This window comes from Strongylocentrotus purpuratus, unplaced genomic scaffold (genome assembly GCF_000002235.5).
Source record: "Strongylocentrotus purpuratus isolate Spur 01 unplaced genomic scaffold, Spur_5.0 spur5_scaffold_4, whole genome shotgun sequence".
In the NCBI taxonomy this organism is placed as follows: Eukaryota; Metazoa; Echinodermata; class Echinoidea; order Camarodonta; family Strongylocentrotidae; genus Strongylocentrotus; species Strongylocentrotus purpuratus.
This window is the reverse complement of record NW_022145610.1, coordinates 11,901,302-11,921,024: the sequence shown is the minus strand read 5'-3', so window position 1 is coordinate 11,921,024 and position 19,723 is coordinate 11,901,302. Positions and strand designations below refer to the sequence as shown.

The 19,723-nt window shown below is 39.3% G+C and overlaps 1 protein-coding gene across 3 annotated transcripts in view; it reads left to right on the top strand.

The window, feature by feature from the left end:
- LOC755030 (protein crumbs homolog 1) overlaps positions 1-19,723 on the top strand; it is a 52,494-nt gene that overhangs the window by 18,974 nt on the left and 13,797 nt on the right. Inside the window, exons 2-12 of one of the 3 annotated variants that reach the window (XM_030998094.1) lie at positions 2,636-3,160; positions 3,794-3,916; positions 4,384-4,602; positions 5,345-6,125; positions 7,585-7,599; positions 9,567-10,921; positions 11,733-12,485; positions 13,222-14,159; positions 14,488-14,827; positions 15,633-15,752; positions 18,385-18,726. In XM_030998094.1, coding sequence (XP_030853954.1) covers positions 2,636-3,160; positions 3,794-3,916; positions 4,384-4,602; positions 5,345-6,125; positions 7,585-7,599; positions 9,567-10,921; positions 11,733-12,485; positions 13,222-14,159; positions 14,488-14,827; positions 15,633-15,752; positions 18,385-18,726 — 5,511 coding nt within the window. The remainder of the gene's footprint in view (positions 1-2,635; positions 3,161-3,793; positions 3,917-4,383; positions 4,603-5,344; positions 6,126-7,584; positions 7,600-9,566; positions 10,922-11,732; positions 12,486-13,221; positions 14,160-14,487; positions 14,828-15,632; positions 15,753-18,384; positions 18,727-19,723) is intronic. The other 2 variants (XM_030998096.1, XM_030998097.1) reach the window with 2 other exon arrangements.

Below are 19,723 nucleotides of genomic sequence, written 5' to 3'. Positions count from 1 at the left end.
GATAGGGGATAAACACATAGGCCACATCTATATAGTGTTAAAGATGAAGTTGAGTTATGGTCATGCAATTGCATTGTGAAAGAAACGGTGTGGAATTGACCAGAAAAGGTTGATCATCTAGCATATAAGATTTTGTGTGTATTGCAAGGTTCTGGAATCATCAAAATGATAAGAACTTTGGCCAAGTCTTGGTAAAGTTACAAACACTGTACACAGAAAGATGTATATGGGACTACACGAACACGTGGCGTAAAAATCCTACCCCCGAGTTTTACGATGTTACATGACATATTTAGAATATGAAGGCATATGAAGAGCCATGCTTTTCAGGGAACATGTCTTATCTGATGTTCTTCCACAATTGCATAATAAGAATGATAACGCTCACAAATTATTGTTCACCTTTCCCAGAACTCAACCTTCTCTTTAACTACATTGTAATCATACATGTATTTTGTAAAGAATCTAATGCCCTTCTGGCTCTCAGCAGACTATATAATGTACATTTTTGTTTACTGACAGATGGTCTTTAATAGCCCTTGAAATATATTATGGATAAAATCCACAATCATGTCTTTAAAAAAGATACCAGTATTTTGAAAAGGTAATCCCAAACCCGAATAATGTTGACATTTACATGTATGTACAGTACAGGTACATGTATTTCCACCTGTGTACGGCAAGTACCAGTACCAATGCAATATATATTCCAAATCATACAATTATTTGGCTCCATTGTATGTGCAGAATTTGCAGAATTTTAATTAAGTGGCCCATTGTGTACAAAAGTGATTCATTCATACGAAGGTCACGCCCAAAAGCCCCAAATTGTTATTTATTAATATTCAACCTGTCTGTTCGATGTTTATTGTTTGCTCTTTTGACAGTAAAATCGTATCGGAGTGTTTGTTTTTGTTAGTTGACAATTAAATTATTCATAATTAATTCATACCCTTACCAAGTTTTGTACATTTTTATCAGTAAGTATGTTAAAAATTGATTTGTCTAGATTTATGTTTGATGAGAAGGTGACAAGCTTACATCTATAAAAGTATTCAACAAAGGCCCTAATTCAACCAGTCCACCTTTCATTCTTGAGTTACAAAATTCACCAAAAAATATCAAATTTACAAGGGGTATGTACATGTATGTTTACCTCAAATATGGGCATATACATGTACATGTACACTGTACATGGCACAAAGCAGCCTATTGGCTGAATGGAATTTATGGAAAACAGAGAATAATCATTACTGTACATTCAGATTTGACAGCTAGTCATTATAAAGTACATGTATATTGATTGGTACATTACATGTAATGTACATGTACATGTACATGCTGTCTGAAACAGTTAATGAATTATGTTCATGGAGGATATACATGTACAGTACATGTACCGTTATGTACTATGTAAATATGTACATGTATGAAATAAAGACATACATTAGTATTTCCCCCACATACACCTAGGACCCGTTTCACAAAGCCTTTTTTCAAAGACAAATGAAAAAAACTTCAGTGACAAATCTGCTGATAACCAATCAGAAGCAAGCATTTCACTAGCTTATAACAAGAACTGTCATTTGTCACTGATGACAAGTTTTGTGAAATGGGGCCTTGGGCTCCACACTACTTTTTTGGGGGAAGGGGATCCGGATTTACAGTGTAGGTTTTTAGAGTCTGTATGTACTTTTTTTTGTAGATGTATGTAAACAAAAAAGTTTTAAATTATGGGGTCCAGATCAAAGTGTTGGGGCTTCGTTAGTGTCGATCCCTGCATACATGTAAAAATGTCTACTTTGAAAGTACTTTCCTAAATTTGTTGAATTTATTCACACTAGTATAAAGTGTCCACCACTACAGGGAAATGCTGTCAACCGTGGACCAAGTTTAGTACTTGTGTGTGTGTGCGTAGGTAATCACCAGCAATCGCGGACCACTCCATAGAAAACTACATCAAACCGCGGACGTACCTCCTATGGGATGATCCAGGTAGCGAGGGCCTCTCCCGCGCAGTCAAAAGGGGGCGCTGTGACATTTCGCGATACACATCGGACTGATCCAGTCGATGTTGCCTACACGCTATGACATCTAATATTCAAACGCCCCCTACGTCGTAAATTTGATACGGCGGAACCGGTATCGCAACCGTGGATGGTCCCCCATTGCAGGTACGTCCGCGGTTTGAGGTAGTTTTCTATGGAGTGGTCCGTGGTTGCTGGCATTTTCCTACGCATGCACACATAAAGTGTACAAGCCACACTTTCTCAACCTTGACAGTGGTACATTATGTCAAAGTGACAGTCAAACGAAATATAAGGATGTGTGTTTTGTTTGTACAAGGGTGCAATTTGTTATTTCAATAGCATACATGTACGCGTACATACCATCATGTTATTTTCTTTTTACTCTAGCATTTGAATATGACCATAATTCCTCTCAGGTTCCCTAAGAAAGTTCCTCTTGACTACATACATGTATGTAATGTGTACAATATGTACATGTATGTACACATGTATTTAGTTATTTGTGTAAGATGTTCATGAGTCCACTTGTCTGCTTTAGAAACGATATTTTGACTGTAAAATATTAACATATATTTTGTTTGTCTTTATTCTCATCTATACCATAGGGCTGGTGCTTCATACAGTCCTATCACAGACTGAAGGACCACAGAACCTAGTCTTCTTCAACGGCACAGCGACCGTCGAAACCAACACAATATTTTCTGCTCAAGGACAGATAACATTACAATTCAGGACTTGCACTGGCGGCGAGCTTTTCTCGCAGACTAACGGTGATCAGACGATCGCAGTGAGCATAAACGAAACGGGCTCCATCCGCATCCGCTGGAACAGTGGTTCGGGCGTGATGGAGACTGCCGTAGGTGAAGGGTTCAACGACAACCTCTGGACGATCGTTGATTTTGTGTATGTTGGGGAGTCTGTGGTGCTGAGGGTGCGGGATGAGGCCATCGAGCTGGCGACGTTCATCAAGAACCCAACGCTTCTGGATCTGGCTTTGTCTCCGGTGATGGTCCTTGGGACGGGCTTTACAGGATGCATGGAGGAGATAGTGGGGATCGATTTTGCCAACGCAGTGTCCTGGTCGAACGCGGGATGGGGAGTCTGCCCTCTTGATCAAGACATCGGATGTGGTAAGTGCCAGAGTACCAGTTTACCAGGTACTGATAGAATAAAAAACCAAATGGACAAATTCAAAATTGTACAGTAGGTTTACGGTTGCACCATGTGAGAGGGGGGGGGGGGAGGGGGGAGGGGGGAGGATTGGGAGGATTGGGGAGTCCTGAAAAGAACTGTCGGTAATCTTTCTTTCTTGAGTGTGTGTGAAGTCTGGAAAAAGACTAGGTATCTTTCGTGAGCTTACAGTTCTAAGGAGAACTATAGCTTTTGGTTAGAGAGAATGGGTAGTAGGAGTGGCTCGACAGTTCAAACAGGTTGACTATCCATCGTCAGGAGACAAAAATTGTGTTAACCATCACCAAATTTGCAGCAAGAAAATTTTACAGATTGACCCCCCAAAAAAAATATTTGGGGTTAAAACAAAAATAAGGAAGTTTTGTGCCCCCCCCCAAAAAAAAAACACCTACTATACTGTACAACACTCTCCATTGCCCTTTTTGCTGCACGCCTGGATGTCTCCCCTATTAAAGTGGGCTGGGACAATAAAACGGTACCGGTATATCAGCCTCCCCAATGAAAAAAAATGGTATTGAATGTGCAGCGTTTGACTTATACTAGAATGAAATATTTGCTTCCAATCTTTGAAGGACCTCAAGACCCTTGTGCCAGTCAGCCGTGTCTAAACAATGGATTATGTAGCAGTGATGGTATCGGATTCACCTGCCAGTGCACCTCAAGATTCAACGGCACCACATGTGAAAATGATCTAGGTAAGTCACCATGCTGTCCAAAGAGCCTCGCGTATCGAGAGGTACGTGCTGAATCCGAATGAATGACTGGTGGTGGTACAGTGCTTGCTGAGGATTAGCAGACACATACCTGACTCAGTCACTGTGTAAGGTACATTGCATGAACTGTCCGGTCTGGAGACTTCATTAACTGACATAGACACCCTGTACTATTTCTCCAGATATTCTTGACCATTGGTGTGGGCAAGTCCAAGGTATTTGGTCATGTGGTGTTCCGTGCATCACCAAGTATTGTAGAGTTCTGAACATAAATTGACTATAAGGCCTAAAACAAAAACTTGTTGTATTGCCCTTTGGGTGCCAAAACATGGGTCGGTCGGTCGGAAATACAAAAGAGATTATTGGGAGAAGAGGCCATGAAATGAAGATTAGCAAATCCTGTTTAAGGTTTCCTTTTATGAGAGGCATTGCTTTCACTCTTCTCGTAGGTGAACTTTGCAGCAACCCATCATTCGCTCTGGACTGCGTCAACGGTGCCTGCATGGGGGATGGGGAGTCCAACACCACCTTCTGCAGGTGCAACCCGGGGTACGGAGGACTGGCATGTAACACCAGCTCCACCCTGTGTGACAGTAACCCCTGTGGTGACAGCGGCGAGTGCCAGACCAACGCCGCTGTGGATGGAATCATATGCCATTGTTCAGCAGGTAGGCAATCCAACATTTCCTCAGGGGACATATCGACGGCCGGCTAGCAGAAGGGCATCAGCGCGCAAGCGACTCAAAAACTAATTTTTAAATTATTCGCATATAAAGATTTGTTTTATATTTAAACTGCTTTCTGTCCTGAAAATTGGTTTAAAACTTAAAAGACTGATAGAAATGTTATAGTAGAACACGACCACAATTTCTTTCTCGGAAATACGGGTAAGTCAGTTTTATAAAAGCTTGAGGCGATTTAGTGCTAACGCCCCTCTGCTTAACGCTTCATTTTTTACCTGAAATTTGAGCAAACGCCCTTCTGCCAGCCAGGCGACGATTTGCTCCAGGCTCTGTCTCAATGAAAGTATAGGGGTAGCAGACCTCCCAACCCTCCTGATATTGGCGGAATATTTCAATTTTCACTTTATTTCAGCCTTTCTGATTTTGCCCTTCAAATTTCTGCCAAATCGCAATTTGTATATGCCTATATTAGCAACTTGAAAAACTTGAGGGAGCACAATTTATTTGACTGACATAAAATTATCTATGGAAACTGGGTACCAAAGACATGACAAGATGAAAATTATTTACCGGTAGAGTAAAAAAATTGTCTACCAATCTTTGACAATGTTAGAACTGAAATATATGAATGTCATCTGTTGCTATTTATACTTTTATTTAAATGAACAAATGATATTAAGTATCTTTTCTTTAACATCCTTACCTCCTGTTTGTGTATTGTGATTAGGTTATGCAGGCACTCTGTGTACCTTAGAAATCAATGACTGTGAGGTGAATCCATGCTTGAACGGGGGAACCTGCCAGGACGGCATCAACTCCTTCACATGTGATTGCACCGGTACAGGTTACTCAGGAACCCGCTGCGAAACCAACGAAAACGAGTGCCAGAACAGCCCTTGCCAGAACGGAGCAGGCTGCTCCGACACCAACGGTGGGTACTACTGCACCTGCACGGCGGGGAACATCGGGCCCAACTGCGCCGACAACCTCTGCTCGTTGACTCCATGCGAGAACGGTGCCACGTGCTCTGTCAACGAAGGGAATATCACTTGCACGTGTGCTGGAGGATTTGAGGGGGATCGCTGCCAAACGGACATTAACGAATGTGATTCGGACCCATGCCAAAACACCGGCATATGCCAAGATAAGCCTAATGGGTTTGAGTGTTTCTGCCCTCAGGGCTACATTGGGACTACGTGCGAGACAGAGTTAGATGAGTGTGGTCAGCAGGATGTCAATTCATGTCTGAACGGCGCAACTTGCATGGATCTACCCGTAGGCCACAATTGCACTTGCGTTCCGGGCTTCACTGATGCCGACTGCGGGACAAATATTGACGAGTGTGCGAGTTCTCCGTGCTCCAACAACGCTACTTGTGTGGATGAGGTCAACCAATTCAGATGCGAGTGCGCACCAGGCTTCAGCGGGATCAAGTGCGAGATGAACATCGATGAGTGCGCATCAAACCCTTGCCTAAATGGTGGAGTCTGCACGGACGAAGTGAATGGGTGAGAAAACAACCTTTAAACCAACTATACAGAATTGAATAGTATATATTTACTTTGTGTGAATTAGCAATCTTCTGTACAAAACCATTCCTTAATTCTCCTTACTCGTGTTTAAAAGCAATGCATAGTTTGGGCAAAGATGTTCATAAAAAGCCTTGTAGTATTAAAGAATTTTTTACTCAAATTAGAGCATGCAGAGGCCACATGTATGTATCTGTACCAAATACTTATTACACCGAGTCATCAGTCATCCTACATGTAGAATAGGCAAACACTTTTTGTAGAAAGTTGTGTCTCTGCATATTGCTCAGACAAAAAGTTTATCATTATTGAATTAGCTTAACTTCTACAAAAAGGGGCTCCTAAGGGAACCGCAAATTAAGTTGAAATTACGCAGCAAATGTGCTCCAAATTAATTTTTTTTTTTTTTTAAATCAAACTATGCCGTGCCTTTAAGCTATATATGTTATGTATGTGGGGTTGCATGTGGGTATTTCTACTTGGTGATCTGGTAATTTCATATCTTTTCATTTACTGAGGGTTATTTCTCAAGCATTACACCAGATTCAACTTCTTCTTTTTTATACTGCACCGCCTACCCTTACTCAATAAACACTCAATAAATATACCTTCTAATCCGTATAATATAGATATCTGAATTAAATTGCAGACACGTAACTTTCACTCATTTTAAATTCTTTCATATTTTATATCAATGTTATATACATCCGATATAAGTTTTTCATAAATTACAATTTTTCAAGTTATACTTGATATGATTCTCTACAAATTTTTCCCTTTTTGACAACTCACAGTCACAAACAAGTCATTTTCTGTCATTGGCAATCATTTCCCCTAATGCGAAATAAGACCAGTCATTATCATACAATTAAAGAGTTTATCTTTAGAAAGTAATATTTATGTATTGAGACATTTCACATCATATTCATGTCATTTTTATGGGGTAATACCATTTTCCCTTTCCCCCATGTTTGCACAAAAGAAGAAGAAAAAAACGGAACAAAAAAAATAACAATTTTTTTTGCCAAGTTAAGTGATTAGTCAGAATTCATGATTTTTTTCCTCCCTAGGATCCATTTAGCACAATTGCTCCATCTCCCCTTTAAAAGTAAACTTTGTTTATTGTTTTTATCTCTTCGGATCTTAGTATTTTTTTCTTCTTCTACCCATTAGATGTATACAGATTATTTCGGTATACAATTTTCCTTATACTCTAGTCTCTAGTCAGGCACATCTCGGTCTTTACGTTCATTGGGTTCTAGCATTTTCACTACAATTTAAAAAATAAGTATCTCTTTGTGATTTAGTGTGGTGTTTTTTCTGCATTACCTACCTACCTATCTACATCTGCATCTACACTGTACATCTTTTTCATTGATCTTTCATTTTATCGCTGGTGTATGCGTTTCATTTTCTTGCCTCGATCACTTTCATGCAGCAATTTTCAACCAGGGTAAGTTCACACTTTCGAATCTCTGCGCCTCCTTTCCTGTCCCCTTCATAGTGAACCAATGATTGGCCAATCTCCAGACAATGTTTTGCTCTTGTATGTGATTGGTTCCATTCTTATTCCATCCTGTAATCAGAATGTGAGCTTCAAATATTGCTTCTATGACAAGATAATGCATACATACATGTATACATGTTCAAATACACTCCCCAAAAGCACTCCTAAAAAAAGCACTAGAGCACAAAGTAGACTAGTCAAAGCACCTGTACATGCTTGCAGAATAGTAGGGTGCGCACTGAGCCCAAGTCCGACTTGGGCTCTGTGTGTGCCCTATTTTTGTAACTACCAAAAAGTGTACATGTATTTGACCTCTGGTTCCTTAAAAATATTTTGTAACGCTTCTGTTTAGTTCCTAATTAATTCCACATGCACCTTGAGGTATCCACAGATTTACATTTATTATTAGTATCCCTAATTTCTTCATTCTTCTTAACATTAAACCATGGAATGCCAGGTTCATTTTATTTTTTGCAGTTGATTTTTACACAGTCAATGTACATTCAAGCTGTACACATTCTTGAGCAACTCATGAGCAGACTAGTTGATGAGTTTTAGGGTGGCACTTCACACTTTTGCTTGTGGCTATTGCTTTTCTCCTGTCTTCTGCGAAGTATAAAGTGCCTGGACTGCTTCCGTGTTTTGTATCCAATCAGCTGAGAAACTAACACACCCTCAACGCTAAAACAGAGATAGTCCTTTTTTACCTTACCTTTGCAAGCGATGGGTGTATTTTTGGGTATCGTGCGGTCAGTGGAGATATCGCGCTGTGTGGGATGGGTGTATAAAGGGAGAAGGATAAAGAGTACCGGTATTGAAGAATACAAAATCTTAAAATGACATAATCTGGACTAGCCATTTGGTTGAAGAGCATTGCAATCATTTTTCCTCCAGTTTGAAATTCCGGCTATGTTATAGCTTTTTGTAGCACAATACAAAGGTGAAAAAAAAAGTACTGTGTGTTGGCGGCCTTTACAGCCTACTAATTAATTATATGGATCTATTTTTGTGACCTTTATAATAAAAATAACCACTTCAAATAAAAATTGTTTTGGCTGTATGAATTTGTGAAATAACCGAAGCTTGTGGCTTTAAAGCACATTTTCGTATTTGTTTGTAATTTTAAATTGTGCTGTGTTACACGCATGTTTTTAATTCAATTTGAAATATTAACACAATTTGATGAAACTATCATGTTTGCTTACAGTAGGTGTAGTTTCGCACGATTGCATAATACAGTGTATGTCGTATTCAACATGTATTTGCATGTATTATGATCCCTTTGCTACCATTATGGATCTATGCATGTGATGCGTACCGGTATCTAGTAACGTACATTGCTTCTTTGTGAGAAAGGCTTTACAAGTTTTATTTTTTATAGCATCATGAAGACATATGTTAATAACATTGAGCTTTACTTGTAAATGTATATACACTGTACTGTTAATTCAAAGGAATGCTGTATTATCTAATATTTTGGAATGAGATAACTTTCCTTGAAAACTGCATGGTAGTCCTGTGCCCTGTTGCATACAACTTATTATTAATATCAAATGCTAAATATCTATGACAAATTTACTCTCAGCCAAAGACCCAATCATATGCCACAATTTCAGAAGCTTACATGTAGTTTATTGATAGATAGTTTTAGGAAACAGGGCCACACCTATGAAATATCCCTTGAAAGAAAGTTTCACTCCTAGAGCGTTAACACTAATATTCCACTATACATGTATTACCAGATATTGAAATGTCATACATGTACATGTATGTTCTTCACAATCAGTGCTTTGTTCCCATTTTCCATTGCTTTCATTTTACTCGATGTTATTCTGCTACTTTACCAATCCAACCCCTCATTTCAAAAGGAACTTGTCATTGACAGTGTACATTTGTTTTCTGTTCTTGTGCAGGTACGTATGTGATTGCTCTGACACTGGGTTTGATGGTCCTGAGTGCAACAACAACATTGATGACTGCGCCTCCAACCCCTGCCAAAATGAAGGGACCTGCATGGACGGTATCAAGTTCTACAACTGTTCCTGTTACATTGGCTATGAAGGCATTGATTGTAGGATTGACATCAATGAATGCTCGCCGTCCCCTTGCCAAAATGGGGCCACTTGTCTTCAGTTGTCCGATCAGACTCTTTATGAGCCAGGAAACCAGTATAGTGATTACGTTCCGGATGTCTTCAGTTACGCCAATGCCAGTGGTTATGTCTGCGTCTGTCTAGATGGGTTTGAAGGGGTGGACTGTGAGGTGGACATTGATGAATGTGCTTCAGGTCCTTGCGCCAATGGTGCAACCTGTAACGATGGGGTGAACCGCTTTGACTGTGCATGCGTGAATGGTTACGATGGAGACTTTTGTGGAAACGACATCGATGAATGTGCATCCAGCCCCTGCGCCAATGGAGCGACTTGTCAAGATTCTGTCGGTGCGTTTTTTTGTCGCTGTCCGGAAGGGTACGGGGATACAAGGTGTGATGTGGTGCTGACCGCCTGCATTGACAATACAGAGTGCCTGAATGGGGCAACGTGCAACCCGTTTTTCAGAGAAGGAGCTCATGGTTTCTCCTGCACCTGCCCACCAGGATATGCAGGACAGTTCTGCGCTGAGGACACATCAGCTAGCTTCTATGGCACTGAAGAATATCTTGAGTATGCTTTTCTATCAGATCTCCCTTTTCAGTTCTCCTTCTCATTTTCCACTACTATCCCCAGTGGGCACTTGCTGCAATCCTTCTCCCAGGGCGACTCGTTGACAGTTGAAATGGTGGACGGTTCTCTCTCTGTGACTTCCCGTGAGGGTACATCTGGGGAATCTGTTACAATAACAGGTCTTGGTTCTGATCTTGATGATGGAGAGTGGCATGACTTTGAAATAAATCTCATCAACTCTGAACCAGGCTTCATGGAGGCCAATGTAACATCAGACAGCTGTCAGAACAACATCTGCAGCGAAACAGGCACCTTTAACTCCCAACTCTCTGACTTCGGCCTTGTCTATTTTGGTCATGTGCCTACAAATTATGCAGGACCTATTACCAACAACGCCTACACTGGATGCATGAGGGACGTAAAGCAGACGTCATCAGACGATTTCATCATGGCCACAAATCCTACTGAACACGCGGAGAGTGGCTGTTCCAGGACATTACAGTGCGACCCCGACCCTTGCAATGGACAAGGAGAATGCACAGATCTCTGGTGGACTTATACTTGCCAATGTCGGCTTGGATACACTGGTCCCAGTTGTGAAACAAGTGAGTACATATCCCACATTATGATGAACATAGGAAATGGACAAGCCTATCAGATAAATGGTGAAGCATGGTAAGAATGACCTTGTGTTACTGGTAACGAGTCATTTTTAGACCTTTTTATGTTTGTGTGGCAAAATATGAACACAGGGACATATTTTCTACAGGCAGTTGCCATGTTTCATTCTGCTTGGTCATTTACTATTAAGGGTTACAGTATTTCAGCCTGTAGGATGCGTATCAATGTATAGATTAACACTTTGGGGATACCAATCTATTAGAATGGGACTCTTTGAATTTTCATGTAGGTTTTAAATGTCAATGGCTCATTTAATTTGTTGCACATTCATGCATATATATTAAACAATAAGAAATATTCCTTTATGATTGCAGTTATTTTCTAGTTTTTACAACTGACTGATCAAGAAAAAGACATTTTTGAATATTAGTTCACAAACTACATGTAACGTAGAATCTTTCTTTCTCCTTTGCTTTCATCCAGAATGTTTTGCAGAATCGTAAGACAAATATTTGTTTGTTCCCTTACCTGCAAATCATCCTGTGAAATCAATCCTTAAGTAAGATATGTTTAAGTCAACAGTGTGCAATTTCCTTGATGAATAAACAAATAACGAGCCAAACTTGTTTTTCTTCTTTTCTGCATAAAGAATAGTAGCACACCCTACCCTGTCTGTTTGGGATATGTGAAAGTATTTATCGAGAATAAGTCAAGAAGTAGCTAGTTTTTATACTGGAATGGAGGATATCATGATGGAAGGAGATAATCTTGGGTTTTATTTTGTTTTCAACCTAGGCTTTGTGCAGGGAACTTTCAGCTTTGAGGAGACTACAAGCTACGCCATGTTTGAGACCTCAGGATATCCCCTCTCCGAATCAGAGAACACCATCAGACTAATATTCCGCACCAGAGAACAGGATGGACTTCTCCTTTACACGGGTTCAGGACAGGACTTCATCGTACTTGCGATAGACAACAGCTCTGTTATTGCTGACGTGTCCTTTGGCGGTACCACTGGAAGCCTCAGGGTATCTGATTCTGTCTCTGATGGGAGGTACCATTCTCTAGAGTTCAGCCGACAATCAACCAACATGAGCCTCACTCTGGACTCATCCTTGCCTCAGACGGAAGTGCTTGCAGGCAGCAGTGAGCCCTCTTTTGACCAGATGTTTGTAGGAGGTGTAGCGGATTTCAACGCTGTTGGCCTACCTGCAGCAGTTTCGGGCTCCATGTACTTCAAGGGATGTCTCTGGGATGTCAAATACAACAACTACTCCTTGGAGTTCTTCCCCCTGGACATTGTAGACTTTCAGATCGACTCCATTCCTGTTGCCACCAACTCCAATGTGATCAGTATGTGCAACAGTGACAATACTTGTGATCCTGAACCCTGCGAAAGTGAAGGGATCTGCAGCATCACCTGGAATGACTTTGAATGTGATTGCCCCAACGGTTATGGAGGGAAGAACTGCTCGGAGGAAACTATCTGCTCCGTGAACCCATGTCCAGGGGGTGCAGACTGTCTTGACAGAGATGAAGGATATGAATGTAAGTTCTATGACCTTAGATGATATTTTATACTGTAATTTGATTTGATCTTCATTTTGGTTCTTTCCCTTAAAGTAGATGAGTTTACTTCAGTTCCTGCTGCCTATTCATACTGAGATAGAAGTCATTATCCAAGATGACAATGAAGCTACTGAGTTCATCAGATTTAAAAAAACAAAAAAACAAGTAAGGTTCTGTTGTTTGAAAACACAAAGAAAAACAATGTATACATGTATATGAACAAAACCCATAAAAGTGACCCCCGAGAAATAACATATAAAGTGTACCAATCGCCAAAATATGTTTTGATCTTGATGTAAAGGCTTCCATGTCACTAAATTGTATTCAAAATATGAGCTTCAAATATTACTTCTACAAAGAGATATTTCACTTTAAATATATTCTCAATGGTATTCTAGTTAAGGCATGCATACGCTCTTGTATAGGATAGGGCTCACACAGAACCCCAGTTCTACTTAGGTTTTGTGTGGGCCCTATATGCGGGGTTCAATGTTATCTTTTATTTTTCTTCATACTCTTCAACCCTTTACCCTTTACCTTTGCCAGGTAAAGTTTTTTTTAGATTGATTTTATGCATTTCTAGCTATACACAAATTATTTGTCAGGTAATTGGTACACTTTAAGATGTTGAAGAAAAAGTTATATTCTTTATACCATTTAGGAAAGTATTCTCTGCATTGCAGTAATATTCATTGTCTTTTCTCACTTCTTAAAGGCCTTACACCAGCTACATTCAGTGGTTCTGGAAGCATGATAAAGTACAACAATAGCCTTAACACTACCAGGGAACTCAGCACCATCACCTTCCGACTACAGACACGTAGAGATGTGGGCTTAATACTGCATTCCTCCAACGACGTCCTAGGGTACTTCATCACCATAGACATCCAGGATTCCAAACTATCCATCAGGTTCTTCTTTGGTACACAAGCTCGCAGTCTGGGCACCGTCTATGAAATCGTGCCTGATTATTCCGTCTCGGATGGTGTTTATCATGACGTGAGGATTACCTTTGCATCTCCGGAGGTCACAGTTGCGATTGATAACTTCAATGTCACGGAACAAATCACCTTCCAGGGTGGACTGAGCGACGTGGTTAATGATGGCAGCAGTGGGATAGTATACCTTGGAGGCACAGATATCGCCAACAACGATTACTTTGACGTCTACACTTCATACGAAGGGAATCTAGAGGATGTGCGCATCGGAACCTTCTTGTTGCCGTTCTTTAACCAGTCCGTCTACAACGCGACCAACGAGGAACAGTTCTATGCCATTGACATCACCGATGTCACTATTGGTGATGCCGGTCGCGACGTTTGCGCATCATCCCCTTGTCAGAATGGCGGCAATTGCACTGATCAATGGAACGCTTTTATTTGCATCTGCCTTCCAGGATTTACCGGGGACTACTGCGAGACGAACATCGACGAGTGTGACCCTGATCCATGTCAGTTCAGTTCAACATGTTTTGATTTGGTGAACGGATACAACTGTTCCTGTGCACCTGGTTATGAAGGCACCAACTGCGGCGTGGATATCGATGAGTGCGCGTCGGATCCCTGCCAGAATGAAGGGGCGTGCACAAATGGCACTGCTGAATTTACTTGCGATTGTCCTGCAGAGTTCACAGGGAGAATGTGTGAATTTAATGTAAGTTCAGGCAGTGTATCGATCAGCTCTTCTCTTGAATCTCTACCTCAATGCCATGAATAGAAATATCACAATTAAGGAGAAGTTACCTTTGCTTCAATTTTTATTTTATCTTCCTATGAATCTCTACCTCAATTCCGTGAAGAGAAAAATACACTTAACAAAAATTTACTTGTTGATGCAAATTTTGGAAAGATTTTGGATGATTGCTTTCCATGTCTCTTCAGTACCAAACCCAGTTAAAAAAATTATGTTTTATATTGGAAACACTGTTTTCTGCTACAAGTTTAGAAACAAATAAGATGTATCTTCATTTTTTTTCTTGCAGATATCTGCAACGTGCGACAACGACCCATGCTTAAACGGTGGGACATGTTCTGATGTTCCCAATCCTCCTGCTGGCTCTGACAGCTTCACGTGTGCCTGCGTCCCAGGCTACGAGGGTGCACGTTGCGCATATGAGACTGACTACTGCGCTTCCGTCCCGTGCCAGAACGGAGCTACGTGTGTTTCGGACAGAACGTTGTTGGCCTATGATTGTCAGTGCGTAACTGGCTACACTGGTAACGATTGTCAAACAAATATTGATGACTGCCAGCCTGATTCTTGTCTCAATGGAGCACCATGCGTGGATGGTGTGAATGAGTTCATGTGTGATTGCTTAGCAGGTAAACATTTTTTAACGTTCCTCTCTCTGCCTCTCTCTGTCATTCTCTCTTTCATTCTCACTCTTTCTCACTTTCTCCATCCCCTATCTTTCTCAAAGATAGATAGATAGAATGATAGATAGATAGATGCGTAATGTACATACATACATACATAGAAATACAGTGCAATGCAAAACCAAAAACTTTCATGTGGATGAAACAATTGTGAAAAATGGCGAGTGGTGTTGAAGTCCAGTGGATAAGTTTCAAGACTGTGAACCGCATAGTACGGGGTTCAAATCCCTGCCGTGGTACAACCATACTTGCTGAGACATTTATCTGAATCTTCCATACAAGAAGCAGGTACCTTGTAGTAAGATTTACCCTTGAAAGCTGGGGAGGTCCTCTGGAAGCACATAGAGATGTGATATCAAATGTGATATGTGCTATACAACTACAAATTACTAGTATGTTATTGTCATCAAATAAAGTAAATTTCTAATTCAATGACTACACATCGAGGGTTCAGTGACACCAAGACGTACATATATGTCCATATTTTGCTAAAATGAGTATTTAATTTCAAAATGTTCAGAAAAATGTGGTCTTTCCAGGAAACACAAAGACTTAACTCCACCCAATACCTCATTAAAGTCAATGGCTAGTGAAACATAAGACTCGTTAAGGCCAAAGTGCTCAGTTTAATACACATAAACCACTTTTTCTCAAAATGGCCAAGATAGAGTTACGTCTTTGTGTCACTGACCCCTCGACATGTTCTGGTTTATTTCACCCACATATTTTTCTCTCCTTTATATTTATCTAGGCTACACAGGTCAATCTTGTGATATCAATATCGACGAATGCTTATCGAACCCATGCTATGCTGGGACGTGTGATGATCTGATTGACAGTTACACATGCGCCTGTCCCGACAATTACGAAGGTAAGTTTAAGATTCCATATCTTCGAATGACTTTTTTTTTTCTTTCTCCATATAATCTTCAGTTCTTGTTATGAAATTACAAGTCTAGACTAAATGTCTAGATCCTGAATTGTTAATCAGGGGGTGCATTGGTTGTTCAGACAAGCAAATTTAAATAAAAATTACTCTGGCCCACTAAAAGTTATGTGAGTTTCAAAAGACCAACATAAATTTACATATATGGGAATGCATATTGATTGACAGCTCAACCAATAAAATGCCTTCTTCTTTTGCTTGTTGTAATTTTTCTCTCCAATTTGTTTGATGGGATTTATTTCATAATCTTTGACAATTTTCATTATCCTCTTAAATTATTTATGAATATTTTTTCATCATGAGAACTCAAAATAAACTTACATTTAATAGCAAGTTTTTCTGACTAACTTTGAGCCAATTCTTGAGCCTGTAATAGCAAGCCCTAGCCCAGTGACATTTTATCTTCAATGCATAGACGTAAGGTTATATTCCATCGCCTCTTTTAAGTGGATATCATTGTTTTATTCTATAATCAAAAAGTCAGTTGAAAGGAAATATTACTTGAAGAAAATGTTCGGCCTACTTAAAACCACAATTACCTTATGTGTGTTTTAATAATTTCTTTATATTATACCTTAATTGTATATTCTATTTTACATTGAAACTGATTAATCCTGATTTACATTTTGTTTAATTCTATTGCTGGTAATTAATTGAATGTACATATTAATAATAAACTAAACAGAAATTTGTGGTCTTATGTACGTGTAGGCTTTAATACTTCCAACGTACAGTTCCAATTACATCAGAACTTTAATTACAAGTGCTGAATTTGTCATGAAGTTTTATGTTTTGCACGATATGATGCCTCCACATAGAATGATAATTAATATGCATGCAAAAAGAATGACCCAATTAACAATAACTCTCACTGCATGAAGGTGGCCGCCAGCGAAACGCTTAATTTGACTAATTTTGCACGTTCTTTTTAATAAAAATCAATGTCGTGTTTGACATCGTAACTATAACTGGAGAGATATTGCCGTGTTTGTAGTGACAATCTACCTTGATATTATTAAGTTGGTTTTTAATAATAGCAGACAAATTGGAGAAACAGATCAGTGACAATTTGAATGAAAATCTTATAACAGATAAGAAACTACATGTAGTTATGAAATTTCAAAGGGTAATCTATTAATGCTAGTTGGCAACTTTGTGATGCCTTTCGAGCACCGCTCCAAATTTAATTTTGTACAAGAGTCTTCATAAATTTCCATTTCTCTGTAATAGGAGAGGTTGTTTAAAAATTAGCAATCATTGTATTAAGGATGCATGTGAATGTCTGGAATATTTTCCATTTTGTGCATAGGACTAGGAGTTACTTACTGATTATGCTGCTGATGAGAGATCATTATTGTTTCTGTTTTTGTTTTTGTGTTTGTGTCTTTGTTGTTGTGCTTCTTCAATAACTGTCTTTTCCTCTCTCTACTTGATAATTTCTTTATACTCAATCTACTAATCAGTAAGCCGAAATAACAAAATAAATTACATCCATCACCTTAACCTTAAAACATTGCTTCTTTTCTAATCCTATAATCATATATTTACATTCTTCTAAGTCATTATTTCATATTTTTGTGAATGCGTGTGAACACAGAATTTGTGTTCGCTGCAGAATTTGCCATACATATTTACACCAGTTTAAACCATTTAATATCATTCCTTTCAAACACTGAAGATATTCCATGAACATATCAACTATAATCAACTATATCAATTTTGTAATCGATGGCATATTCATTATTATAATCATCATCACTGTCATCATTTTTGTCATCACATCATTATGGTCATTATTATCATCATCATCATCACCATCATCATCATCATTATTACACATCACTTTTATCAGGAAAACAATAGTAATTTGTTTTTGCTGTTTATTAGTCTGATATTAAATTTAAATAAAAAAAGGTTCTCCACATTTTTCTTCATTTTAAAATTCATAACAATCACACCCTTCTAACCAAATATTAAGGCCAACGCACTGCGCATTGCTCTCTCATGTTCTATAAAGCCTCGCTTTTAGCTAACCCTGCGATGTTCCCTACTCCGAGACCACTAACACACTCATACATGTACATGTAAGTGTACACGTACATGAAGGAAAGGCATGCCCCATGTGAATGTGAGCCTCCCCCCCCCCCGATCTGTTGGTCAAAAACTAACCCCAGTTGTTGTTTTCATTCAATTTTTGCATGGATTTGGATCGAAAATGAAAATATTTCATTAAACAGAAATCAAACATTGATTCTATTCAATTGAAATTGCATAAAGCATATTTGAATATTTTTTCCTTTTAAATTCTTCCTCCCCTCTCCCCTTTATCTCGCTGCCCTTGGTTTATATTTCAAATGGAACCTTCATTTTTAACTTCAAAATTACCTTATTTATTTGAGAAACATATTACCCCTACCCCTCCAAAATATCAAATTTGTGATTCTCATTCAATTCATACAAAATTAAATTTGTGAATACTGCCCTCTCATGTTTTCTGGCCCTTTGCACCAAAACGTGCATTAATGATGTATACCAAATAATCAAATGTATTCCACAGGCGTGCATTGTGACGTAGATGTCAATGAATGCATGACCCTTGACCCTTGCCAAAATGGAGGCAACTGTTCTAACACTGAGGGCAACTATACCTGCACTTGCCCCGAGGGTGTCTTTGGTCGAAACTGCGAAATTGCCCCGTGCAGTCCCAATCCCTGCCAGCACGACGGTCAATGCTCCGTTGAGTCCCCCGATAGTGTCCTTTGCAATTGCACCCTGGGATATGTAGGGGACGTGTGCGAAGTGGCCGATTGTTCGGCTGTCGTCTGCCAGAACGGCGGGCTTTGTAGTGTGGACTGGGGAACAAGCTCCTGGTGGTGCATCTGTATAGAGTTTAACGAAGGTACTATCTTTCTCCTGGAAATTTCTCTGGGCTTTTCCACTTTCGTTGGCTGCATGGGAGAAGGGCGTATGGACCTGGGAAAGTTTTTTAAAAATCCTTATATATATATTGAATTAAATGCTACTTAAAGCTATGTGATGCTTTTTAGCATTAATGCTGCTGAAACAGCATGCCTGATTGCAATTATTAGTTTATATTGTAACCTGCTTTATAATATCTACAGGGGCTGCGAGCAGTATGCATTAAGCTTAACCATAAAAGGGGAACCAACTTTTTTGAAAGGTTATATTACTTCAAGGCTTTATGATTTTAAATCCATCTTCTGACAAATATCTTTCAGAGTTTGTGGATATTTGAAATGGAAATGTACATGACGTGAAAAGAATGCCTTACGGTTACCGTCTGTATACGATATTGACAAGGATATTTGAGAAAGTATTAACATACAACTTTCTTCCTTTCTAGAGATGTTTACTTGCAATTTAAGAAATTTAAAAAAAAATTAAAAAAATCACGTTTGTGTGTATTACTTACTTGTTGATTCTTTTTCGTATTTATTCCTGTGGTCTATAATTAGATTTTAGCCTATAATGCGAATGCCCGCAAACTCACATTTTGAAATTGTTTCACTTTACCCTCGACCTTAAATTTTCCTGTTTTCTCAAATAATTATAATCTAAACATCATTACCTTATAGCAAAATTTAGTTTGAGAGTGTAAAGGATGTTAAATTGGTTAACCATGTAGTAGGTCCATGGTTGAACACTCTGCAAAATGCTACACTAGTGGAGCTAACATCCTTCTGGCTCTCAGCAGACTTGTTAGATATTCTCTTTTTACTATCCATGGTCTATACTTCCTTTCTCTCATGCAGCGGACACATCTTTGTATTGTCTTTGTGTTACAGTCTAGAAACGATCATTATGTTCTTTATTCTGTTGTGAATGTCACTGCCACTCTGATTTGTTTCATGTAGAGTACGCCGACACAAAATCAG